Raw genomic sequence first — 26,634 nt, forward strand, 5'->3', positions numbered from 1 at the left:
TAATAAATAATAATAAATTATACGTTCATGAGTCTTATGGCCTGGGGGTAGAAGCTGTTTCGAAACCTGCTGGTACGAGACCGTATGCTTCGGTATCTCTTACCGGACGGGAGCAGGGCGAAGAGGTTGTGGCTGGGGTGGCTCGCGTCTTTGATGATTCTCAGGGCCTTCCCCCGGCACCCCTCGGGGTAGATATCCTGCACAGCAGGTAGTTTAATTCCTATAGTATGCTGTGCAGCTTTCACCACCATCTGTAGAGCCTTGCGGTCTGTGGCGGTGCAGTTGCCATACCAGGTAGTGATGCAGCCGGACAGGATACTCTCGATGGTGCACCGGTAGAAGTTGGTGAGAATCTGGGGGGCCATTCCAAATTTCTTCAGTCTCCCGAGGAAGAACAGGCGTTGGTATGCCTTCTTCGTTACGACATCGATGTGGTGACCACGTTAAGTCCTTCGTAATGAATACACCCAGGAATTTGAAGCTGCTGACCCTCTCCACCTCAGCCCCTTCGGTTTCTGCAGTTATATCTTTGGACTTTTTCTCCTTGTGTTTTTCCTCTTTGTGCTTTTCTTCCTTTGGCTTCTCTTTGACCTTAAAGTCTTTTTCTTTCTTCTTGGAGAAACTAGGCTTTTTGAAGACATGGATACCCTTTGGCCTTTTCATCCTTGATGGGCTCTCTGCTTCATCACCTGAGTCATCTGGTCTGCTTATGGCACAGTTTATACGGTAGCCTCTCTTGACCAGTTCTAAGTCTTCACAAGCTTTGTCACCTAGTATCGAATCAAGTCTTTCAGCCACAACAGAAAACATGATGATGCACTTTGTCTTTGACTGTCACTTTAAGTCTGCATACACCTAAGCTATCTATTTTCTGTCCATTATAGCTCTTCAGAAGTACTGACTTTTTCTGTATTTTGGGCTTTTCTTTCATATTTTTTATGTCACGCATACTGATTAAGTTTGCTTTTGCCCCAGTGTCCAGTTTCAATGTAACTAATGCTCCATTTATCTGCAGTGGGATCATCCATTTGTCCACTTTTACTGCATTGACTTTATGTTCAGCATTGTCCATTTCTGAGGGCTGCACATTTTCTGTATCTTTTTTGATATCGTCACATGACACCATTCCTACAAAAAATGTCTCACTTAAATCAGTGTCCTCAATCACATTAACTTGTTGCCCTTTCGTTGTTTTTACTTTTGAAAAGCATTGTTTGGCAAAGTGATTCTTTCCATTACACTTTGTGCACATTTTGCCAAACGCTGGGCATTGTTTTAACTGGTGTTTGTAACCACAGCGTTTACAATTAAAAATTTCATCCTCCGATTGCTTTTCATTTCTGTTCTGCCGTTTCTTCCCCTTGTAGGACACAGCACCGACAGCAGCATTATCACTCATTACAATTGCATCATTATTGATTTCACTGAAAGTCTTCGCGTGCTTTCGAGCTAGCTCGCTGGCTTGGCATATTTTCACCGCATTTTCCAAATTTAGTTCGGTTTCTCTCAACAGACGTTCCCTGACTTTTTTTATCATGAATACCAAACACAATCTGGTCACGAATCATGGATGCTTTGAGCTCAGAGAAATTACATGTCTGTGCTTTCAGTTTCAGATCAGTTATAAAGCTATCAAAAGTCTCATTTTGTTGCTGTGTCCGAGAACGGAAGATGTATCTTTCATACGTCTCATTCTTTTTGGGAGAACAATGTGCATCAAATTTCTGTAGCACATCGTCTAATTTGTCTCTGTTCTCCGCTGGATTAAATACAAATGTATTAAATACCTCTATCGCCTGTGGGCCTGCAACCGTAAGCAGCAATGCTATCTTCCTTGCGTCTGGCTTTGTACCGAATCCGATGGCTGCAATGTAGAGTTCGAATTGCTGTTTAAAAGTCTGCCAATTGTAGTCGATTTTTTCTGTGAGTTTCAAACGCTCTGGTGGCTTCAAATTCTCCATGTCACTTTTCACAATTTTCAGCAGATCTTCACCACCCTGGTACCATCTTATGTTCATTAATAAATAGACATTCTTATTATGAACACAGCTAGCTTTTGCTAGACACTTTTATTGAGCACATGTGGACTAGGTACAGTATCTGTAGAGGCTTCCATCTTGACTGCTGCCTTGTGGGTAGCCTAGTGCCTCATGGGTAATGTAGTCTTAATAAATATATATATATATATATATATATATAGCTGGGTAGTGTAGTCTTATACATACAGCTATATACAGCTCTACGGCTCCACCTAGTGTCCACTATAGAATGACGTGTTATTGATCACTACAATCGCCATCTGTGATCAGGCCTACAACGGTAGTATCATCAGCAAACTTGATGATGGAGTTGGAGTTGTGCGTGGCCACACAATCGTGAGTAAACAGGGAGTACAGAAGGGGGCTGAGCACACAACCCTGGGGAGCTCCCGTGTTCAGGATCAGTGTTGAGGAGGTGTTACTGCCTATTTTCACCACCTGGGGTCTGCCCGTCAGGAAGTCCAGGATCCAGTTGCATAGGGAGGTGTTAAGTCCCAGCTCACTGAGCTTGTTGACAAGCTTGGAGGGGATAATGGTATTGAATGCTGAACTATAATCAATGAACAACATTCTCACATAGGTGTTCCTCTTATCCAGGTGTGATAAGGCAGTGTGCAGTACAGTGGTGATGGCATCATCCCTAGATCTTTTTGGGCGGTAAGCAAATTGGAGTGGGTCCAGTGTCAGTTAGTAAGGAGTTGATGTGGGTTTTGACCAGCCTCTCAAAGCACTTCATGATGACAGAAGTGAGTGCTATGGGGCGGTAGTCATTTAAACAGGTTACTTTTGTTTTTTTTGGGACTGGCATAACCGATGTCATCTTGAAGCAGGTGGGGACTACAGACTGGTACAGTGAACGGTTGAATATATCCGTAAACACGACTGACAGCTGGTCAGTGCATGCTCTAAGGACACGCCCAGGGATTCCATCTGGACCGGGATGCTTTATGGGTGTTCACTCTCTTAAAAGTCTTGCTCACATCAGCCACGGAGATTCCAATTCCCAATTCCCTTTTGAAAGTTATTATTGAATCTGCTTCCACCGCCCTTTCAGTCAGTGCATTCCAGATCACAACTCCTCGCCGTGTTAAAAAAAAATTCTCATCTCTTCCCCACCTCTGGTGCTTTTGCCTATTAAATCTGTCTCCTCTGGTTATCGACCCTCCTGCCAGTGTAAACAGTCTTTCCTTATTTACTCTAGCAAAAACCCTTCATGATTTTGAACAGTTCTATTAAATCTCCTCTTAACCTTCTCTGCACTACGGAGAACAATCCCAGCTTCTCCAATCTGGCCACGTAACTGAAGTCCCTGATCCCTGGTGTAATTCTAGTAAATCTTCCTCTGCACCCTCTCCAAGGCCCTGACATCCTTCCTAAAGTGCGGTGCCCAGAATTGGACACAATACTCCAGCTGAGGCCTCACCAGTGATTTATAAAGGTTTAGCACAACTTCCTTGATTTCACTGCATCAGATCCACGAGTAACGATGAAGAACGTGGGCCTGCGAAGAGTATTCCTTCTTTAAAAAAAAGGGACAATTTTCTTGTCTCTCTACCTTATTGACACAGGTAAACATAGAAACATAGAAGATAGGAGCAGGAGTAGGCCATTCAGCCCCTCGAGCCTGTTCTGCCATTTAATGAGATCATGGCTGATCATCCAAATTCAGTACCCTGTCCCTGCTTTCTCCCCATATCCCTTGATCCCTTTAGCCTTAAGGTTGTGCAGTGATTATGGGACGGAACTAATAATATTAAAGAACTTATAAGAGCCCCGATTTTAAGCCACTGTGCCCGACGAGAATGGGGCAAGCATGGGGTTAAAGTCGCAGCAGCGAGCGGCTATCACCATTTTAACAGGCGCAGTTTGGGCAGCCGGTGATGACCTCGTTCACATTCTGATGTGATTCAGACCCTGGTGGCATTCTAACAATGAGCAGCCACGATCGATGCCCTGTCCTACCCTTGGGTTGGCCAGTTCTGATTGGATGTATTGCTGTAAGGTTCATCACATCTTCTGCCTCCAGCTGTCCTGCTGCTCTCACAGCCTTTCCACGGTAATGGTGTTCTCCCCATCTCCGGTTCTCTCTCAGTGGTTGTGCATCACGTTTATCATTGTGGGGAGGAGCAGGCCTTGTTAAAGCGACGAGTGGCATAGACGTATGAATACGCACATCCATGATTTCAAATCCCACCACGGCAATTCCCCACCATGGGGAATTTAAATTCAGTTAATTAAATAAATCTGGAATAAAAAGCTAGTGTTGGCAATGATGACCATGTAACGATCGGATTGTTGTAAAAACCCATCAGGTTCACTGATGTCCTTCAGGGAAGGAAATCTGCCGTCCTTACCCGGTCTGGCCGATATGGGACTCCAGACTCACAGCAATGTTAACTGCCCTCTGAAATGGCTGAGCAAGCCACTCAGTTAAGGGCAATTAGGGATGGGCAATAAATGCTGGCCTTGCCAGCAACGCCCACATCCCGTGAATGAATAAAAAAAAAATCCTATGAGGAGGGACTGGTGCACCATCCCTTTAAATTAAGTGCGTCAAAGACTAGCAGAATCGCTTGTGGGTCTGCCCGCGGAGAGCCCGGGGGCCGTGGGTCTGCCCGCGGAGAGCCCGGGCTATTGACATTGACAGTGTTTGCGAGTTCAGATGGTATTGGAGTATTTGCAGAGGTTGCTCTTTGTACTCGCAAGCTTCCCCCGCCACCCAGGTGATGAGAGAAGAAGCGAGAGATAGGTGGAGCCTCCATTAGTGGTACAGGATGTGGATTGGAGCCTCGACTTACCTTAACTGCCCTTGTACATTCATTGAACCTCTTCCTGCACTGGGTGAGTTGAGGGGATGGGGCCAGTTGCCCGGACAGCTCCTGCAATCTCCCTCATTACATCATCAGCCACCCCTTTTGGGCTCCCTGACCTCAGTACCCAGCAGTCAATCCATTCTCACCCGACGCCAGCTCCCAACACCTCCCCGTGCATCTTTGAATCTGGGAGAACTTCCTGCTGCTGACTCCTTGAAGCTGCTAATCCTTCAAACATCTTGCATTTCTTTGCAATTGAAAAATTGACGTCCTTCCTTCACTGCCTAGCAGCAATCAATTTCCCTCCTTCCCAGTAACTATTGCCCAATGAAGAGAGGTACCGTCCTCTCCCCACCACTTAAAACGCCCATGTTTAAATCGGGCAGTCACTTATATCGGCCACAAACTGATAACCATTCATTTCTATCAATTTCAGAATCGCCAGTGTAAGGTTATAGCGTCTTAAGTGTCAGCTGTGGCTCAGTGGGCTGCACGCTCACCTCCCAGTCAGAAGGTCGTGGGTTCAAGTCCCACTCCAGAGACTTGAGCACATAAAGCTAGGCTGACACTCCCAGTGCAGTGCTGAGGGAGTGCCGCACTGTCGGATGTGCCGTCTTTCGGCTGAGATGTTAAACCGAGGCCCCGTCTGCTCTCTCGGGTGGACGTAAAAGATCCCATGGCCACTATTTCAAAGAGGAGCAGGGGGAGTTCTCCCCGGTGTCCTGGGGCCAATATTTATCCCTCAACCAACATCACTAAAACAGATGATCTGGTCATTTATCACATTGCTGTTTGTGGGAGCTTGCTGTGTGCAAATTGGCTGCCGCGTTTCCTACATTACAACAGTGACTACACTTCAAAAAGTACTTCGTTGGCTGTAAAGCACTTTGAGACTTTGTGAAAGGCGCTATAGAAATGCAGGACTTTAAATGCTCCGTTTATTTCGGCCAGGAACAGCTGTGCTTACTCATTAGTTCATTGAGGCGCACTGAATGCAAGAACACACATCAGTAAATAACACCTCGTTAGTATTCAATCACCTTTCGTGTACTTAAGCCCTTCTAATCCCCCGCTAAATGGCGTGGGGGGGGTTACAGATTGTATTGAGCACTGACTGCGCATTAAAGAAAGCTGCCGGTCAGAGTGGAGCTGGAAACAACTGGGCAGAATGTCGTCACACGGAAGGAGCATTGGTGTTGGTTACTGTCTCAGCGCTACCACGTTACACCAGCCGTCGCGTGAAGCAGGAAAATCGCGTGCGCTGTAAGTGGTGGCCCTCCACGGCCTCGCCCCTCCCTATCTCAGTAATCTTCTGCAGCCCCACAACAGCCCCCCCACTCTCGGAGATATCTCCACGCCAGCCAGAACATCCCTGATTTTCATCGCTCCACCATTGGCGGCCGTGCCTTCAGCTTCCTGGGCCTTAAGCTCTGGAATTCCCTCCCTAAACCTCTCCGCCTCTCTCTCTCCTCCTTAAAACCTACCTCTTTGACCAAGCTTTTGGTCACCTGTCCCGAATAGCTCCTTACGTGGCTCGGTGTCAAATTCTGTTTGAGAACTCTCCTGTGAAGCGCCTGGGGATGTTAAAGGTGCTATATAAATACAAGTTGTTGTTGTGGGGACTGCGCTAACATTTCGAACCCACCTTGAACTGACAACAGGGGAGACCGGGTGGGGAAAAAGTGGCAGGTCAGTGCCAGAGACACGTCGGCGGGCAACCTGTCAATGGAAGAAGAAAGCAAGTCCCTGGTCTCGGGTCAAACTAAACAGTAGCTGAAACTGGCTGAATAACAAGAACAAGAGAATGCTGGAAACACTCAGCAGTATCTGTGGAGAGAACGGGGATGAGTTCACGTTTCAAGCCTGGACCCATCGGTAGAACTACGTACAACTTTTATTCAAAGAAATCCCAAGTAAACATTTTATTGCATTCCCCCCCCCCCCACCCAAAAACATAAATAACATTGTAAAGTGTCACAAGAGACAGTTTTCAGTAGAATTCGATACAGTATTCAGAACACGACTAAACGCTTCACAACAGAACTAAACCAGAGATGCGCTAAAAGCTCAAGCCGGCGGAGCGGAAGGTGGTAAAATATTCTTTTGACTGGCCTCGACTGCGAAACGTACAGCGGATCCACAGCCGCCAAGCATGAAACTGTGCTCGCTGAGGCACGAGTGCCTCCCCTCCCAATCGAGCACTGACGCAAAAGCTGTCGGCATGTATAAATTGCTTCCCCTCTCTCCTTCAAGTCTCTTGTGCACCTCCCCTCCGACACCATGCACACGCACACACATACACGTGCAGGCACACGCGCCTCCCTTTAAAGCGCCCCGATTTCTCGTTCCAGATGTGGAAACATCTCATTGCGCCAGCAGGCTCCTTTCAGGCGGGTTGCGTGCTGTGCTGTACTTTTTTCAACAAAAAAAACCGTAGCTATATCCACTTTATACCCCGCTCTGAATGAGCGTTGGCTGAGCCTGCACACATCGCCATTGATTTTACTATTGGCTAAAACATCTGGTGCAAAAAATCGGCCGGGGCGGATCCGAGGCTCACAAGATGCACCCACCACCCTTGGCTTTGGCCCACTCCACTCCACTGTTACACTTCTGCACGTGAAGGACGTCAAGCCATTTGAACAAAGCCCCCAATATGTTTTGTGAATAACAACAGAACATGCTGGAAAAACTCAGCAGGCCAGGCAACATCTGTGCAGAGAGAGAGAGAGTTAACGTTTCCGGTCGAAAACCCTTCGTCAGGACTGAGGAAACAAAAGGCAGGAAATGAAACAGATTAAGAAGCGAGGAGGGGGCTGGGAAATGGGGGAGGGGAGATGAGAGAACAAAAGGGAAGTGAAGAGACATTAAGAGATATTCAAGACGAGACGAGACGGTAATAGGACAAGTAAAGAGACAAAAGATGGCTCTGGATGAAGTGCGAACGGCGCTGGCAGAGTGAGAGCTGCCGTGTGGAGAGAAAAAATAGAATTGTGAATAGGGTGGGGCGGGAAGTCTGTAATTTCTAAACCATTCATTGTTAATGTGTAGCGATTCACGGGCTAAGTGCTCCGTGTGTAAGGGCTATTGCTCTACCGCCACGGCACTCCCGAGGACACCAACAAAGCAGACGGACACGGGCGACGTACCCAGGATGGAGACACTGTACGAGGTGCGTTCGGAGTACTTGATTCTACAGCATTGGGAAAGGGGCAACTTTCAGACTGGTTGGGTTTTGCCGCAGAACTGTGCAGCAAAAGGGAGCAGCTGCCAGTGAGATTAAAGTGGGCGAAAAAAAACCCAAAACTGGGAATCATTCAAGAGGCAGTTAAATACCGCGACGGGGAATCAATGGCACTTACAGGAGGACCAGTCGAACGGGGCGAGTGGCCTCCCGCGTCTGGGCTCAGAATCACAGCACGACACTGCACAATAAGCAGGCCATTCGGCCCATTGTGCCCGTACTGTGGAAATGAGCGCGGCAGGCAGCTCGCCGCCTGAAAGCAAAAAGGCGCTTTAACGTTTCGGGCGCAATCAGGGAGCCGGCGGAGCCGTCTTTCCTCTTTCAGACGCTGGTGGGCCTGCGTGTACCGACAGCCAACGGCGCCCATAAGCCGCGCAGCGCTCTGGAGCTACCGCGCAGCGGGCTCACCGGCTTTTAAATAAAAAATGCCCGTGCGCGGAATTTTGAACGGGCTCCGCAGCCTGTTAAAGAGGTCGCGCGGAGCAAAACCAAAAAATTAGAGGGTACATTGCTGACAGATTTCCAATATTTGCGTGTGTGTGTGTGTGTGTGTGTGTGTGTTTTTGCTGAATCGGGCAGTCAGTGTGTGCGTGCTTTCCTGGGTTATAGTGCATGGCAGGTCACGTGCAGATGTGTATTGTGCTATTGCTACGCACTGATGTTTGGACACTTGGAATACGCGACAGGATGAAGCACCATCTGGTGGTGAGGAATTGTAATGCGGCCAGCTGAAAGCGCCCAAGGGGCAGAAGTGGTGGTCGCGTTCTCCGGACGGGAAACGCTGTCGACAGGGTGACGGGAGACTATGGGAACTGGATAGCGTCGCCCCGGCTTTAACATAACAACATAAAAGACTGGTTTAAAAAAAAAAACACTTGGCAGGGTCAGGCGGCATCGGTGTTAACATTTCAGGCCGATGACCATTCTCCCGAAGTGATGGACCTTTCATGAAAGGTCATCGACCTGAAATGTTAACCCTTTCTCTCTCTCTCTCCCCACAGATGTTCTGCAGCCTTTTCTGTTGGATTTCGGATTGCCAGCACAGCATCCGCAGTGCCTTTGGTTTTTGGTTTCCCTATTCAAAAAAAATATAGGATCAATTTTCACTCTTGCGTCTGCACGGGACTGAGACGGTCCAGGAGCGCTGTTACCAACGTTCTCGCGAAGCTGCGCGGCGGTCTGGGGGTCCCGCGCAGACTGCACACTGGCTTCTACAGGGGAGAAACCGCGCCGGTGCGAAAATCCGAATGGGTCGTGCACCCAAAAAAAAGGGAACGCTGGCGGTTACAGTGCAGCAGTTTCTCGTGGCGCTGCGCTCGTCATAGCTCCAAATGGTGACACCAATCGCAATCGGTGCCGGTGCTTTGCTGAGGAGCTGGCACTGAGTACAGGGAGAGGCAACTCTTCCCCAGCCTGGAATTGGAGAATACTGGAATTCCAGTGGGATTAGCAGTCCTGGAAGGAGCAGGGGAGGGTGGGGGGAATCTCCTGTGTGTGCTTCTTACAGCAAAATCATTAAAAGGATTTAAACAAATCACACAGAGAAAATCTTGTCCCCCCTGATTTCCCTCATTGAATTTGTCAGTAGGAATCCCTCTGCACTCGGAGATTTGTACTCAGAGTGGTTAGAGTGTGGACCTTGCTACCACAAGGAGTGGTTGAGGCGAACAGCAAAGGGAGGGGCAGTTAAAAGGGGAGCTCAAAATGAGTACACGAGGGCGAAAGGGATTGGATGTGTTGATAGGGTGGGATGAAGAGGGGTGAGGGAGGCTGGTGTGGAGCATAAACACCGGCATAGACCAGCTGGGCCGAATGGCCTGTGTCTGTGCTGTAAAACTTGTAATGTGACGAAACACCCAGCACGGATTGTGAATGGGGCCAGTTTAAGTGCAGAGAGCGAGAGGCTGATGGTAGCAGTAGTTGGTGGCAGTGGGGGGGGGGGGGGGGGGGGCTGGCATGGGAGGGTTGAAACACGGAATATAGTTTGAAAGGGTATTGGGGGGGGGGGGGGAAGGCAGTGTGGCCTGCTCCTATTTCTGATATTCTTATAAAGTGAATGCATTTACGGGGAAGCTAAATAAACACATGAGGGAGAAAGGAATAGAGGGATATGGTGATGGGGTGAGATGAAGAGGGGGTGGGAGGAGGCTCGTGTGGAGCATAAACACCGGCACGGAGCAGTTGGGCCGAATGGCCTGTTTCTGTGCCTGTAAATTATATGTAACTACGCTGTGCACACATACACTGCCGCGGAGCAGAACAAAGCTGATTTGGCTCCACCTTATTCCCGACTGAATCGGAACCTCAGACTCGGAGACTTCGCAAGCACTGGGAGCCGTGTGTGGGCGCGGTGCGGGAGTCGGCTGCAGGGTCCCTCGAGTAACTTCAGACGCTCCTGGTGGCCTGGTGTGTCCTAGCCCGATTCGGTCAGAGACCCGCGGCGCGCCAAGTTGGAGTGGCTTGTGCTCAGACCCCGGGATTCCGTCAGGCTGCTGGTGGGCCGCTGGAAAGGGGGTGGGGGGGGGGGGGGGGGAAAGAAGAAGACGAAGAAACAGGGGAAACAGTGAATGCTGAGATACTGGCCTTGAAATTCCTCGGGGCGGGGGCAGAACGAGCACCTTGCCCGATGGAGGAATCCCTGAACCGTCCCGTCTCACATACAGTGGTTGGGTGCCTGTGCCAAGGGTGGCACGACGGGTGACTGATTGGAGTTGTAGGATTTGGTTTCCCGGAAGCTGGTCGAATCGCAGGAGCGATCGTGTAAAATATAAATTCCCTCCCCCCTCTCCGGAACACTGGTCCCAAGGACAGAAGGGTTCCTCGTGCCCAGCGTTGCAGCCAGAGAGCGTGACTAATTCCCCTCATTCGCAGAGGGTCTCACTCCCGCCCGATGTGCGGGGTGGGCTTATTAAGCAACTGTCGCCGAACCCCCGGGAATTTCCGACAGGGCTAAAGGGGCCTTGGCGTTAACTGGGTGCTGCTCATTGTGACATCCAGGGTCCCAGCACCTCCGACAATGCAGCCCTCCCTCAGTACCGCACTGTGGTGTCAGCAGAGAGCAGTGGAGCCCAAACGTCTGATCCAGAGGCAAAGGTTACCTACAGAGCCAGGGCTGTCACATGGCGGTGAAGATGGGTGTGGTGGTGGTGGGGGGGTCAGGTTATCCAGACAAACCCCATAAAAATAACATTAAAAGCTGAATGACTGACCAGCATGTGTCTAAATCGCCTGGACAAAGACGAGGTCTTGCACGAGAGGGGCAGTGAAAGAAATAGTTTACCTGAAAGGGGTCTTCGGTCATCTTGCTGCCCACGTTCAGGACATTCAGAGAGTTTGCTCGCTTCATCCTGCAAGAGAAAGACAGTGCTTTAATTCTTTATCCTGCTCTGTGTCAGCTGTGGCTCAGTGGGCAGCACTCTCGCCTCGGAGTTAGAAGGTCACGGGTTCGAGTCCCACTCCAAGGACTTGAGCACATAAAGCTAGGCTGACAGTCCCAGTGCAGTGCTGAGGGAGTGCTGCACTGTCGGAGGTGCCGTCTTTCGGATGAGACATTAAACCGAGGCCCCGTCTGCTCTCTCAGGTGGATGTAAAAGATCCCACGGCCGCTATTTCGAAGAGGAGCAGGGGGAGTTCTCCCCGGTGTCCTGGGGCCAATATTTATCCCTCAATCCTCATCACTAAAACAGATGATCTGGTCATTATCACAGTGCTGTTCGTGGGAGCTTGCTGTGTGCAAATTGGCTGCTGCGTTTCCTACATTACAACAGTGACTACACTTCAAAAAGTACTTCATTGGCTGTAAAGCTCTTTGGGACGTCCGGTGGTCGTGAAAGGCACTAGAAATGTTTTTATTAATTACCTACCTTTCCTAGCCTGCGGGGAGAGTAGCCAATACGCTCTCAGAACTCCAGAACCAGGGGTCACAGTCTAAGGATAAGGGGTAAGCCATTTAGGACAGAGATGAGAAGGAATTTCTTCACCCAGAGAGTGGTGAACCTGTGGAATTCTCTGCCACAGAAGGCAGTTGAGGCCAATTCATTAAATATATTCAAGAAGGAGTTAGATATATTTCTTAAGGCTAAAGGGATCAAGGGGTATGGGGAGAAAGCAGGGACAGGGTACTGAATTTGGATGATCAGCCATGATCTCATTGAATGGCGGAGCAGGCTCGAGGGGCCGAATTGCCTATTCCTGCTCCTATCTTCTATGTTTCTATGTTTTAACTCTAAACTCACTCACAGCCTCCAGCAACTACAGATATTAAACACTGATTGACTCACATCTGTACATTTTTTTGTTATACCCTATTTTTGTAGTCAAGGATATTAAGAGTTATGGAACCAAGTCGTGTAAATGGAGTTGAGGTACAGATCAGCCGTGATCTAATTGAATGGTGAAACAGGTTCGAGGGGCTGAATGGCCACCGCCTGTTCAGACTATTTTAAATACATTTGGCCGTAGTGCCACTGGGATATTGAGGGGACAAACTGCCAGGGTTCCTTTTCCATGTTATCCAATCACACCCCCACCCCCCCACATCACAAGTGCTCTTTAAACCCTTCACCACAGATGGTGCTGACTTTTTGTGGGGATGGAACAGACTCCCATGTTTGGCAGCCACTGTCCCATCAAACACTCCCAGGGCAGGTACAGCACGGGTTAGATACAGAGTAAAGCACCCTCTACACTGTCCCATCAAACACTCCCAGGGCAGGTACCGCACGGGTTAGATACAGAGTAAAGCACCCTCTACACTGTCCCATCAAACACTCCCAGGGCAGGTACCGCACGGGTTAGATACAGAGTAAAGCTCCCTCTACACTGTCCCATCAAACACTCCCAGGGCAGGTACAGCACGGGTTAGATACAGAGTAAAGCTCCCTCTACACTGTCCTATCAAACACTCCCAGGGCAGGTACAGCACCAGTTAGATACAGAGTAAAGCACCCTCTACACTGTCCCATCAAACACTCCCAGGGCAGGTACCGCACGGGTTAGATACAGAGTAAAGCTCCCTCTACACTGTCCCATCAAACACTCCCAGGGCAGGTACCGCACGGGTTAGATACAGAGTAAAGCTCCCTCTACACTGTCCCATCAAACACTCCCAGGGCAGGTACCGCACGGGTTAGATACAGAGTAAAGCTCCCTCTACACTGTGACTCAGCCCCAACTACAGTCAGTTGACACAACCTACATTGACCATTCTCATGATTGGAATCACTTGCTCATGCAGCGGATAATCCTCGATTTAAGTTGAGAAATCTGAGTGAAGGGACAAGGCTTACAGTGTAGGACAGCACCAAGGTTGGTGATAAAAGAGAGAGGGGTGAGGTAAATACACAATGGTAATTAGGTGGTGCATCAACAACTTCAATTTATACAGCGCCTTTAATGTAGTAAAACGTCCCAGGGCGCTTCACAGGCGCGATTATCAGGCAAAATTTGACACCGAGCCACATAAGGAGATATTAGGACAGGTGACCAAAAGCTTGGTCAACGAAGTAGGTTTTAAGGAGCGTCTCAAAGGAGAGGTTTAGGGAGGGAATTCCAGAGCTTCGGGTCTAGGCAGCTGAAGGCACGGCCGCCAATGGTGGAGCGATGGAAATCGGGAGATGTGCAAGAGGCCAGAATTGGAGGAACGCAGAGTTCTCGGAGGGCTGCGGGGCTGGAGGAGGCTGCGGGGCTGGAGGAGGCTGTGGGGATAGGGAGGGGGCAAGAAAGTGGATTTCAAAGCCTGCGGATCGTAGGGAAGACCGAGGAAGGGGAGTCATTCGGCGCCGGCGAGTTTCGTACCCCGGGTTTCTCGGCCTCGTGTCTTGCGCTGCAACACCCTTCAGCTTTCGGACAAGCATCTCGCTGCTTCTTCGAATGGAGTCGCGCAGTTTGGTGAAGGATCCACTGCGTTTCAGACTCCCGAGTGTGTCCTGCAGCGGGGCAAAGCAATAAGCACGGTTAAAGCCAAGAAAGCTGCAATTCCTCATTGTGTTTAACGAAATAACCTGCTGCAATGCTGGTAGAAAGGATTAATTAAAAGAAAGCCCTTGCAGCGACTGACCATACACAAACCCTCTGAGAAGGGGGGAGGGGGGTGCTGGGAAACGATTCTGGTTATAAACACATTAATAGTTTTTGGTTTTACTTCAGCAGAGACTGTTCTATTGGCCGCCATAAGCTTTTGATAAGCAAATAAAAAGACGTGAAACCTAGGTGCACATTCCTAGCAGACAACTCTTTACAGGGTTAACGAGCTGCTGCTTGTTATACACAACCTTCAAAAAATACCATCCATCAATAGATTGATTTATTGCACCCTCAGTCCAAGCGATCGGCTGCCTGTTTTCAAGACTGCACAGTGCCGGTATAGTTTTAATTCTACTTTATCCCCACTCAGTCACTTGGCAGAACCTCTCACGTTAATATTCAGTCAAAACAGGCACAATATTTGACAGCGCCTTCCCCCGCCGCAACACAACAAAAGGTTATTAAGACACAGAGCAGGAGAGAAGGAACAGAGGTAGATGTTATATAGTCTTCACATGGTGGCTAGTGTTAGTATCGGGAAGGTCTCTGCATCGAAGAGACTGAAAAAGAGAAGAGAAGGGGGGTTAATGTGGCTGGAGAAAGATCAGATCATTACGGCTTTAAAAAAAAAAAATTGTATTTGTTTTGTGAATTCTAGTGCTTCTCAAACACAACCTGGTCCAGGTTAGCAAGAGGTCTTAATATTACCAATTCCACCCCCCCCCCCCCCGCCGGGCAGGAGGAGGTCCCGAAACTGGATTTCCTGCCCAACAGCCGGTCAGCCTGTCAATTTGACCAGCTGCTGGGCAGGAAACAGCCTCTACACTGTCCCATCAAACACTCCCAGGGCAGGTACAGCACGGATTAGATACAGAGTAAAGCTCCCTCTACACTGTCCCATCAAACACTCCCAGGGCAGGTACAGCACGGGTTAGATAGAGTAAAGCTCCCTCTACACTGTCCCATCAAACACTCCCAGGACAGGTACTGCATGGGTTAGATACAGAGTAAAGCCCCCTCTACACTGTCCCATCAAACACTCCCAGGGCAGGTACAGCACAGGTTAAATACAGAGTAAAGCTCCCTCTACACTGTCCCATCAAACACTCCCAGGGCAGGTACAGCACGGGTTAGATACAGAGTATTCTCTATTTACTTGGCCTCTCTTCCACACTCTTCCTCCATCATATCAATGATCTTCACTCATCATCCAGCCCTATCCACGGCTTTACTGCCGATTCCTTTCCACATTTATTTCGCGCCTTTCAAGACTTCAGGATATCCCTCAGATCACGCACCCTAGTTCTCAGTGCAATGCCTGAATCACTGCACCTCGGCCTCCTCCATTTCAATGAAGCGATGAGAATCTCATTTATTTCAATTCCTCGGGAGGCAGTTTCCAATGTCTGAACCAACATTAAATCTTCACTGGCTCCATTCTGGAGCTTCTTTATCTCTCTACACTCTTGGTTTCCCTACACCTCTGATCATGGGATCATAGAATTGAATAGTACAGCACAGGAGGAGGCCATTCGGCCCATCGAGTCTGCGCCGGCTCTTCCGAAGAGCAATCCAGTTAGTCCCACTCCCCCGCTCTTCCCCCATATCCCTGCAATGTTTTCTCCTTCAAGTATTGATCCAATTCCCTTTTGAAGACTACTATTGAATCTGTATCCCATGCCTCTATATCCTTTTTGTATCGTGGAGACCAGAACGGTGCACACTACTCCAAGCATGGTCTAACCAAGGTTCGACACAAGTTTAACTAAACTTCTTTCCAATTCTATTCTTCTAGAAATGAACCTGTGATTGGTTTGCTTTTTTTTTTTTTTAAGGCCTTGTTGACCTTGGTGATTGAGAGTCTTCCGGTGATGACGCTCTTAAATTAGACTCCACCTACCCACTCCTCCAATTCCTCCATTGCTGCCACTGTCTCCAAACAGTGGTTTCCCGCTTTGGCGCTCAATTCTTTTCCCCTCAACAACTCTTAACCCTCTTTTAAAATCCAAGCCCATCCAAAATTAAGTCAAACTCCTAGCCGGGGAAGCTCTTCCAGGACCTCTAACACGCAGCCCCTCGAGAGGATACAAGCCTGTTCGTTTGACAGGATTGCTCTCCCCTCTAGTTCCCAATCTCCCTCTCGTTTCTTCTATTGCAGAGATTTCATCAACACTAATAAGGCCAGTTTCCTCTTCCTCATTTATTCCAGTGGCTTTTACTATCGGCTAATCTCCACTGATGAAAAGTTAAAAACAGCAGAGGTCCAAAGAGACTTGGGGGTCCGGGAACACAGATCATTAAAATGTCATGAACAGATACAGAAAATAATCAAAAAGGCTAATAGAATACTGGCCTTTATATCTAGAGGACTAGAACACAAGGGGGTAGAAGTTATGCTGCAGCTGTACAAAGCCCTGGTTAGACCACACCTGGAGCACTGGGAGCAGTTCTGGGCACCACACCTTAGGAAGGATATATTGGCCTTGGAGGGAGTGCAGCGTAGGTTTACCAGAATGATACCTGGACTTCAAGGGTTAAGTTACGAGGAGAGATTACACAAACTAGGGTTGTATTCCCTGGCATTTAGATTAATTCCCGTGAAGCCCACCTCGTAACCGCACTCCTTAATCCCGCCCTATAATCATCGTGGCCCGAGTCTTTGTTTATTCCAATACTACAGTGTTTCGATTTTTTTTTTGCTGAATTGGTGGACCTATGGCGTACTTACCCCATTCCATTCTACTCCCATACTCACTGCCTCACAACCATCCGGCCCATTCGCAAAGATCACAGCGCTGGTGTCGGACTGCCTGCAGGGGACAGTGCTGGGTGCGGTGCCAGGTCCCTACAGAGGAACGCAACATGGATCAGTAAATGGACATTGCTGGCACCCAGAACATTTGATAAGATTCTGCACCTGTTATTGCCACAACTCCAAAGTGAAATGTCATTTCAGACAATTAAAATTCATTAGGGTTCACAAGTTCCTGAGGTCTTGGACGGAGACATAGAAACATAGAAAAATAGGAGCAGGAGTCGGCCATTGGGCCCTTCGAGCCTGCTCCGCCATTCAATATGATCATGGCTGATCCTCTATCTCAATACCATATTCCCGCTCTCTCCCCCCCCCATATCCCTTGACGCCTTTTGCGTCTAGAAATCTATCTATCTCCTTCTTAAATATATTCAGTGACTTGGCCTCCACAGCCTTCTGTGGTAGAGAATTCCACAGGTTCACCACCCTGAGTGAAGAAATTTCTCATCTCAGTCCTAAATGTCCTACCCCGTATCCTGAGACTGTGACCCCTCGTTCTAGACCCCCCAGCCAGGGGAAACATCCTCCCTGCATCCAGTCTGTCTAGCCCTGTCAGAATTTTATACGCTTCAATGAGATCCCCTCTCATTCTTCTAAACTCTAGTGAATCCAGGCCTAGTCGACCCAATCTCTCCTCATACGACGGTCCTGCCATCCTAGGAATCGGTCTGGTGAACCTTCGCTGCACTCCCTCTACGGCAAGTATATCCTTTCTTAGGTAAGGAGACCAAAACTGCACACAGTACTCCAGGTGTGGTCTCACCAAGGCCCTGTATAACTGCAGTAAGACACACAGACTACGAGGATTCCCATTTCAGTGCAGTCAGGTTAGGAGTAGCTGTGCTACAGTTGGCCTCAACGTGCCTGGTTAGGAAAGGAGAAGAAGAAATAAAAAATCCCATTAGGAGCCACGTTCCCGATCCAATGAAAGCGAGTGTGTGGGCAGGCAGTGAAAGAAAAAACTTGCATTTCTATAGCGCCTTTCACAACCTCAGCATATCCAAAAGCGCTTTACAGCCAATGGAGTACAAGGTGAGGACCAGGGTGGGCTTGGCTGTGACATCCCAACCCCCACCGTGATAGATAGTCGGCCAAAACTCACCAGCTAGGATCAGAGGCTGAGGCCAGCCAGTCCCCACGTAACCATACTCCGGATATCAGCGTCTTCGGGAGGGAAATGGGTGGAGGGGAAATTCAGGAAAGCTCATAGAATGTTATCGTTTATTGCGAGGGGAATTGAATACAAAAGTAGGGAGGTTATGCTTCAGTTATACAGGGCATTGGTGAGACCACACCTGGAGTACTGTGTACAGTATTGGGCTCCTTATTTAAGGAAGGCTGTAAATGCGTTGGAAGCAGTTCAGAGAAGGTTTACTAGACTAATACCTGGAATGGGCGGGTTGTCTTATGAGGAAAGGTTGGACAGGCTAGGCTTGTATCCGCTGGAGTTTAGAAGAGTAAGAGGTGACTTGATTGAAACATACAAGATCCTGTGGGGTCATAGAAACATAGAAGATAGGAGCAGGAGTAGGCCATTCGGCCCCTCGAGCCTGCTCCACCATTTAATGAGATCATGGCTGATCATCCAAGTTCAGTACCCTGTCCCTGCTTTCTCCCCATATCCCTTGATCCCTTTAGCCTTAAGAAATATATCCAACTCCTTCTTGAATATATTTAATGAATTGGCCTCAACTGCCTTCTGTGGTAGAGATTAGGAGCGGGCACAATGAATGACATTCTCCCCTTCCCTAGTACAAGGACACTAAAACCAACACGGCTGCCCAAGCTGGACACAGCCAGCTCAGCACAGACAGGATATCCTCCTGGTTTTTACGGTTCAGGTACTGCATTCCGTTCTGGGCACTGTGCCTCAGGAAGGATATATTTGTCTTGGAGGGGGAGCAGCACAGATTCACAGGAATGATACCGGAGCTGAAAGGGTTAAAATGTGAACACTTTGTATAGACTAGGCTTGTATTCCCTTGAGTATGGAAGATTACGGGGTAATCTAACCGAGGTGTTTAAGATTGACATGAATCAGTCATTCATGAAAGAAAGACTTATGAAATAATACTGAGCGGCCTACGGGTGGCGCTGTCCAGGGAGAGTATAAATACTCGGGCACAGCTTGCGCAGGACATTCTTAACAGGAACTAGTGAAGGACACAACTAGACCTCCATGTTGTAAAACAGTTGATTAAAGCTTTGTTTAACGCTTAGACCAGGTGCCTAGTAGTTTTCTTATGTCAAAGATGATTAAAAGATTTGAGAGGGTGGACAGAGGGAAACTATTTCCTCAGGTGGGGGGGGGGGGGAGGGGGGGGGAGGGGGGGGAATCCAGAACAAGGGGCCATAACCTTAAAATAAGAGCTAGGCCGTTCAGGGGTGCTGTCAGGACGGAGATTGATAGATTTTTGTTGGGTAAGGGTGTTAAGGGATATGGAACCAAGGCAGGTAAAAATGGAGTTGAGATACAGATCATCCATGATCTAATTGAAAGGCGGAACAGGCTCGAGGGGCTGAATGGCCTGCTCCTGTTTCTATAGCGGACCTAGCAGCTGAATCATCAGGGGAACGCCCAATATTAAAAGCGAGGAGCCGGGTTACACGCCCATTAAAAAAAATAAGCTAGAGTGTGCTGGTCAACGCTCCAACATTGGAGCGCGCATCTGCCTGTCCACCCACTGTGTGGTATGGGTGTGTCCGAGGGCGGGGTGCGAGGGGAGAGAGAGTAACAGAAATGAGAACAATTCTCAGGAGGAACACCTCATCGGTTTGGGCGAGTAAAGTTTCGGAATAACCGAAGCGACAAACGAAACTGGGAGGGGCGGGGGGGGGCACTGACGCACGTCCCCCCCCGGGGGAACAGCTACCTTCGGCAAGGGACCTGTAGCCCTTTTGTTGGGGATCGGAACAATCTCGCTCCCTTCCTGTTGCAGCCGCAGAGTTCCGTCACCATCTGCCGATCCTGCTGGATCACTGAAAAGGGTAGATTCTGTCAATGTTTAAATCCAGCTTCTATTTAAGAAAACAAAAATATTATTAGTACACGTTTTAAAATCTATAATTCAGATGATCCTAGCTCCCCAATTGGCTGAGCATACAGCGCAGAATCATACAGCACAGGAGGAGGCCATTCGGCCCATCGTGCCTGCTCTTTGAACGAGCTCTCCAATCAGTCCTATTCCCACCTTGCTCTTTCCCCACAGCCCTGCAAATTTTCCTCCAAGTATTTATCCAATTCTCTTTTGAAAGTTACTATTGAATCTGCTTCCACCGCCCTTTCAGGTAGTGAAGTCCAGATCATAACTCGCTGCGTAAAATAAATTCTCATCTCTTTCTTCCCCCGCCACCCCCCTGGGTTTTATTGCCGATTATCTTCAATCTGTGTCCTCTGGTTACCGACCCTCCTGCCACTGGAAACAGTTTCTCCTTATTTACTCTATCAAAACCTCTCATACATGAGCCTTGCCCCTCCAAAACCTAACACTTGTTACCGTTTAAAAAAAAAAATGGTGATTTCTCCTTCCCCTGATGAGATCGGCCTCTTTCAATCTCCCCTCTCGTCCTCTCCCACCATCATACGGCTGATGGGTTCCTGCACCCAGAGGGACTCCCATTTATTTAAGTGGGCTCAGAACTTCAGAATAGACTGCCAGCTGATCTAGAGCCGCCCGATCCCAACACAATATGCCAAATTAGACCACACCTGGAGTTCTGCGAGCAGTTCTGGGCACCACACCTTAGGAAGGATATATTGGCCTTGGAGGGAGTGCAGCGTAGGTTTACCAGAATGATACCCGGACTGCAAGGGTTAAATCACGAGGAGAGATTACACAAACTAGGGTTGTATTCCCTGGAATTAAGAAGGTTATGGGGTGATCTGATCGAAGTTTTCAAGATATTAAGGGGAACCGACAGGGTAGATAGAGAGAAACTATTTCCGCTTGTTGGGGAGTCTAGGACTAGGGGACATAGTCTAAAAATTAGAGCCAGACCTTTCAGGAGTGAAATTAGGAAACACTTCTACACACAAAGGGTGGGAGAAGTTTGGAACTCTCTTCCGCAAACGGCAATTGATGCTGGATCAATTAATTTTAAATTGGAGTTTATTTTAACCAAAGGTATTAAGGGATATGGGGCAAAGGCGGGTAGATGGAGTTAGGTCACAGATCAGCCATGATCTCATTGAATGGCGGAACAGGCTTGAGGGGCTGAATGGCCTCCTCCTGTTCTTATGTTCCTATGCTTCTTTTTCTACTCTTTTCAAACTGGATTTCTTTCTTTTAATTAATGTATACTTCTGACACTTTGTAGTGTGACATCTGAAATGTGATGGATGCCTACGAGACACAAGACACGTACAGGTATCTAGACAAAGTGGATAGAAAGGACCTATTTCCCTTAGCAGCGAGGTCACTAACCAGGGGGCATAGATTTAAAGTAATTGGTCGGAGGATTAGAGGGGAGTTGAAGAGAACTTTTTTCACCCAGAGGGTGGTGGGGGTCTGGAACTCACTGCCTGAAAGGGTGGTAGAGGCAGAAACCCTCATCACATTTAAACAGTACTTGGATACGTACTTGAAGTGCCGTAACCTGCAGGGCTACGGACCGAGAGCTGGAAAGTGGGATTAGGCTGGATAGCTCTTTCGCGTCGGGCACAGACACGATGGGCCGAATGGTCTCCTTTTGTGCTGTAAAACTCTCTGATTCTATGACACACAATATATTCTGTACATAGACATACACTGGGTAAATACATTGCAGAAAAAGTGCTCCCTAAAATTTTCCTACCTCTTTATGTTGCCTATTTTCTATACTATTAATGATATAAATAGCTACTTCAAGAAACAATTACTTGGTGACAGAGACTGTAGGTTAATCGTGTACGGAACAATCCCAGTTATGGTCTGTACTGCAAGAGGTTGGGGCTGAATAGCTCGATGCACTGGACCCCCTTGATTGTGGGAGGTAGTTGAGGTGATGAATTAAGAGTATCTCACACAAAAGTGTACTGCAAAACATTAAAGTTTTTTTTTAGTTTAAGTGCGATTTTCCTATAATCTGTCGGTACCAATAGACTAAATAAGCCCAGCAGCAATATTGTATATGGGGCTCTGTTAGTCTGAAGTCATTAGCAGTGGTTGACGAGGACTGCGGCACATTGAAATGTTTTACAGAGGGATCACGTACAAGGTTTCTCTATTGGAAACACACAAGCTTACAGCATAAGAGGCTATTCAGCCCGTCACGTCTGTGCCGGCCCTTTGCTAGAGCAATCTGCAAAAATTCCCACCGCCCTGCTCTCTCTCCCCATAGTCCTGTACCTTCCTCTGCATCAACTAGCTATCCAGATTTCCCTGAAAAGATGCAATGGCCTCTGCTACAACCAAGCCTTGTGACAAAGTATTCCACGGTCCAAAAACACTCTACAAAATTAAACCTCTCTCTCCACTCTGTGATCATTTTAAATTGATGTGCACTCAGCACCGACTCCCCGACCAGAGGAAACAGTCTTTCCTTATTCGCTATCACAATTCTTCATAATTTAAAATAAAAACCCTTCCCCTTAGCCTCCTCTGCCTCAGTGGATATAGTACCAGTGTCTCAAGTCCCTCCTTACAACTATAGCTTCCCATCCCTGGCATTATAGAATCATAGGATAGTACAGCACAGGAGGCGGCCATTCGGCCCATCGAGTCTGCGCCGGCTCTTTCGAAGAGCAATCCAGTCAGTCCTACTCCCCCGCTCTTTCCCCAGATCCCTGCAATTTTCTCTCCAAGTATTTATCCAATTCCCTTTTGAAGGCTACTATTGAATCTGTATCCACCTCCCTATCAGGCAGCGCATTCCAAATCCTAACCAATCGTTGCGTAAAGAGGTTTTTCCTCATGTCGCCTCTGGTTATCGACCCTTCAGCCACTGGAAACAGTTTTGCTTTATTTACGCACTCTAAACCCTTCATGATTTTGAAAACCTCGATCAAATCTCCTCTTAGCCTTCTTTGCTCCAGCTTCTCTAGTCTATCCATGTAACTGTATTCCCTCATCCTGGTAAAGCCCCCTGTGAGGAATGGATAAATGATGGCTGTGGTACATCAGAGTGGGTGCTTTTGAATTTTCTTTGTGTACTCCCTGCTGTTAGCAGAACACAGCCAACTGCACACGAGAATTTAAAAACCAACGGGACTCCCTTCCCCTCCCACTCAGGCAACGCAGAGCTTAAAGAATTCCACGGAAGAACTGTACAGTAAAAACATCTAGTCAGAGATCATGGAATCATGTCAACAGGAAGTGGCAGAGACTGAATACTTGGGGGCCGAGTGTTTTTAAAAATTTTGTTGCTGGCAAGGCCGGCATTTATTGCCCATCCCTAATTGCCCTCGAGAAGCTGGTGGTGAGCCGCAGTCCCGGAGGTGAAGGTACTCCCATAGCGCTGGTTAGGGTGAATACTTCTTGGTAGCGGTTTGGTACAACGGAGTGGCTTTCTGGGCCATTTCAGAGGGCAGTTAACATTGCTGTGGGTCTGGAGTCACATATTGGCCAGACCAGGTAAGGACGGCACATTAGTGAACCAGGTGGGTTTTTACGACAATCCGGTAGTTTCATGGTCACCATTGCTGACACTAGCTTTTTATTCCTGATTTATTTAATGAACTGAATTTAAATTCCCCAGCTGCCGTGGTGGGATTTGAACTGGGTTATAAGTCCAGGCCTCTGGATTACTAGTCCAGTAACATAACCACTATGCTACCGTACCCAATGTTGCAATGTGGATTGACACCATGCCTTTCCACCCACGGATTGAATCCATGACCTGAGAATTAGATTTTTCATTATCTATAAATAGGAGAGTTAAAAGTCTTGCTCAGGGTCCCTCAACAGCAAAACTAGTTGATATCGAAAGTGAAAGATCAACAGTACCTGGAGGGTGTGCAGTAGACTGAAGACTCGATGTGCTCCCAGTAGCCGCCTGCGGGGGGTCAGTCTGCCCTAAATGCAACAAGTAAAGGGAAGTCCTCTTCAAAGGGTCCCAGCTGTTCATTCACCCTTGACAACAGGAAAGGGAGAGAGAGAGAGGGAGAAAAGAAAGAGATGAAAGAATGAGAAAAAAAGGGAGCAAGAGACTGGAAAGAGAGAAAAGAGAGCGCAAGAGAATGTGAGTGAGAGAGAGAGCGAGCAGGGGGGGGGGAAAGAGACAAAAGGAGAGCAAGATAATGTGTGAGAGAGAGAGAGAGAGAGAGAGAGAACACACAAGGGGGGAGAGACAAAAGGAGAGAGAGCGCAAGAGAATGTGTGTGTGTGAGAGAGAACACGAATGAATAATGGGGGAAGAGACAGAGACAGAGAGAGAGCAAAAAAAGCCCATACGTGGAAAGTGTAAGTGGAGTTCACGTGAGCAAGATGGAAACCAAACAGAAAAGGGAACAGGGATATGGGACACAAACAGCAGAGAACTCTAGATGCATAATCGCTAATATCTGAGGTACCTGCCAAGTGGGTATCTCTAACTAAAGGTACCCTCATTCCCTCCCAATACTATCGGAGTTGACCCAGGGAATGTGCTCCCTCCCCTCTTCAGTTGCACGGGGCATTCACACTAACAAAGGGCCGATCTTCACATACCACTGCACAGGTAAAGGCCTACGCTCAGGCCAATGTTTCTCCCGCAACCAAGGCCACTTTAATTGGTCACGCCACTTTTGTCTATGTAACAAGTCACTCACTTCAAAGTAATTCACTATCCATTGAGCAATTTGGGAAATGTGATAAGGTGCTGTATAAACTGAAATCAAACTGTGCCGGTTTATCAGGGGATCTAATCATTCTCTATTCTCTCTTTAATATTCAATCTCATTCTTTGCAAGAAACTATTTCCTCTGCGGGGGGGGGGGGGGGGGAAAAGAGTCCAGAACAATGGGGCGTAACCTTAAAATTAGAGCTAGGCTGTTCAGGGGTGATGGTCGGAGGTGCTTCTTCACACAAAGGGTGGTGGAAACCTGGAACTCTTTCTCCCCCCCCCCCCCCCCCCCCCCCCCGAAAAAAGCTGTTGCGGCTGGGGCTCAACTGAAAATGCCAAAACTGAGATTGACAGATTTAAGTTAGGCAAAGGGTATTGAGGGTTCTGGAACCAAAGCCAGTAGATGGAGTTAAGATACAGACCAGCCGTGATCTAATTGAAGGGCGGAACAGGCTCAAGCGGCTGAATGGCCTCCTCCTGTTCCGATGAATCCTTTCACATCTTTTTTTGAGCAATGAAACTTAAAGGCATATGGCAGAATAAAAGCGTACATCCAAAAAAAAAAAACCCCACAGCAAAAAGCATATATAATTGTTAAAAATCAACTCCAGGTAATCAGCTCTCCAATTGGAGCCACGTTATGGACATATTGGAGACAAGGTGCCAAAATATAAGGAGTCAGTGGCTCGACTGAGCTTCCAGCTCCATCAAGAGCAATGAGCAGGATTTGAAAGGATTGAATGGTGATGAGATTGGTGAAGATTGGGTTATGTTCCAGAGTGTAGTTGCAGAATGCAAAGATGTGATCCTGATTGGAAGAATACCAACTTCACTTTACAAAATCAGCTATATATATAAAAAAAAAAGAACAGATTTCAATTTGCTGGGCAGATTTTCCTCTGGCCGTGCTCGGGTGCAAAATGATCGCGTGTCCGGAGCACAAAGAGGAAAATCAGGTGGGGCCTGTTTCCCCCCATGGCTCCACCTCAGTGAACCGTTGCACCCGAGCGCAATAAGAGGAAAATCTGACTGATATATGTTCTTCCTAATATCTAAATGTCCGGCACCGTCCTCCTCCCGGTCTTGAATTCAAGACATATCCCATCCACTCCTGCTTTCTCAGGCCCTTCAGCCTCCAAGCCGCAGACTTTGAAAGCCCCATCTTCTTGTTCCCTCACCTGCTCTCCTACTCTCTCTCCAGCCTTAGTGGTGCTCGCGCGGTGGGCCTTGTCCCCCTCACTCGCTGCTCTCAATAAAAAGCACAAGGCTGTTCCTTCCCCCAACCGCCCCCCCCCCCCCCCCCCCCATACCCTGGAGCAGGAATCAGAGCGGGGCCTTAAGATGGGAGTTAGTCCTAACACAGCTGAATGTTGCATCTGTTGCAACGTGAGTCAGGCTGACTAGAATTTGCATCGCCAAGGACCACATATTGAGGGCGTGCAATAAAAGACTTTATAAGTTTTCCGTTTGGTTCTGAAAAATCTACATGAGCCAGCACCCCCCAAGTGGTTAGATGAAATAATGCAGACACAGCAAAAGGAAGCAGTGACTAGGAGAGGACAGGACAGGCCAGGGCAAAGAAAGAGGAAGCTCGTGAACCACCTCTGAGATGCACTAAGGAAAGAAAATGTGGTTAGATTATTACGACTACCAGGGCTACGACTGTAACGGAGCTTTGAACACGTCTACGGATTTCAGCTGCTTTCGCGAACACTACGGGGCACTGAGTGGGTGAGGTCGAGTAACTTTACTCTAACAAGAAGCCTTATAATAGGAGTGCGCTGTGCAATTGTCAAGCCAGCCATTATTGTTCCAACAACATCTCTATATAACTTGTATTTATATAGCGCCTTTAATGTAGTAAAACGTCCCAAGGCGCTTCACAACAGGATTGTCATAAAACAAAATTTGACACCGAGCGACATATGGAGATATTAGGAGGTAGGTTTTAAGGAGCGT

General features: G+C 48.1%; 2 protein-coding genes across 3 annotated transcripts in view; one reads left to right on the top strand and one right to left on the bottom strand.

Moving 5' to 3' along the window:
* LOC147096723 (uncharacterized) overlaps positions 1–26,634 on the top strand; it is a 43,788-nt gene that overhangs the window by 3,508 nt on the left and 13,646 nt on the right. Inside the window, exon 1 of one of the 2 annotated variants that reach the window (XR_015074538.1) lies at positions 26,136–26,406. The exons of the other annotated variant lie outside the window; for it this stretch is intronic. The gene's annotated coding sequence lies outside the window, so the exon portion shown is untranslated. Of the gene's footprint in view, positions 1–26,135; positions 26,407–26,634 lie in introns of those variants that run through there. 2 annotated transcript variants of the gene reach the window in all.
* The window catches only part of LOC147096724 (kinesin light chain 1-like), an 82,493-nt gene continuing 62,629 nt past the window's right edge, over positions 6,771–26,634 (bottom strand). The window contains 7 exon segments of the mRNA XM_085973328.1: positions 6,771–10,599; positions 11,377–11,443; positions 13,893–14,023; positions 16,849–16,965; positions 19,809–19,914; positions 23,859–23,914; positions 23,916–23,927. Of these exon segments, the coding sequence (XP_085829454.1) occupies positions 10,510–10,599; positions 11,377–11,443; positions 13,893–14,023; positions 16,849–16,965; positions 19,809–19,914; positions 23,859–23,914; positions 23,916–23,927 (579 nt within the window). The 3' untranslated portion in view covers positions 6,771–10,509.

The sequence above is a fragment of the Somniosus microcephalus genome, chromosome 34 (genome assembly GCF_052327205.1).
Source record: "Somniosus microcephalus isolate GS21.2 chromosome 34, FLI_Smic_1.0, whole genome shotgun sequence".
NCBI lineage: Eukaryota > Metazoa > Chordata > Chondrichthyes > Squaliformes > Somniosidae > Somniosus > Somniosus microcephalus.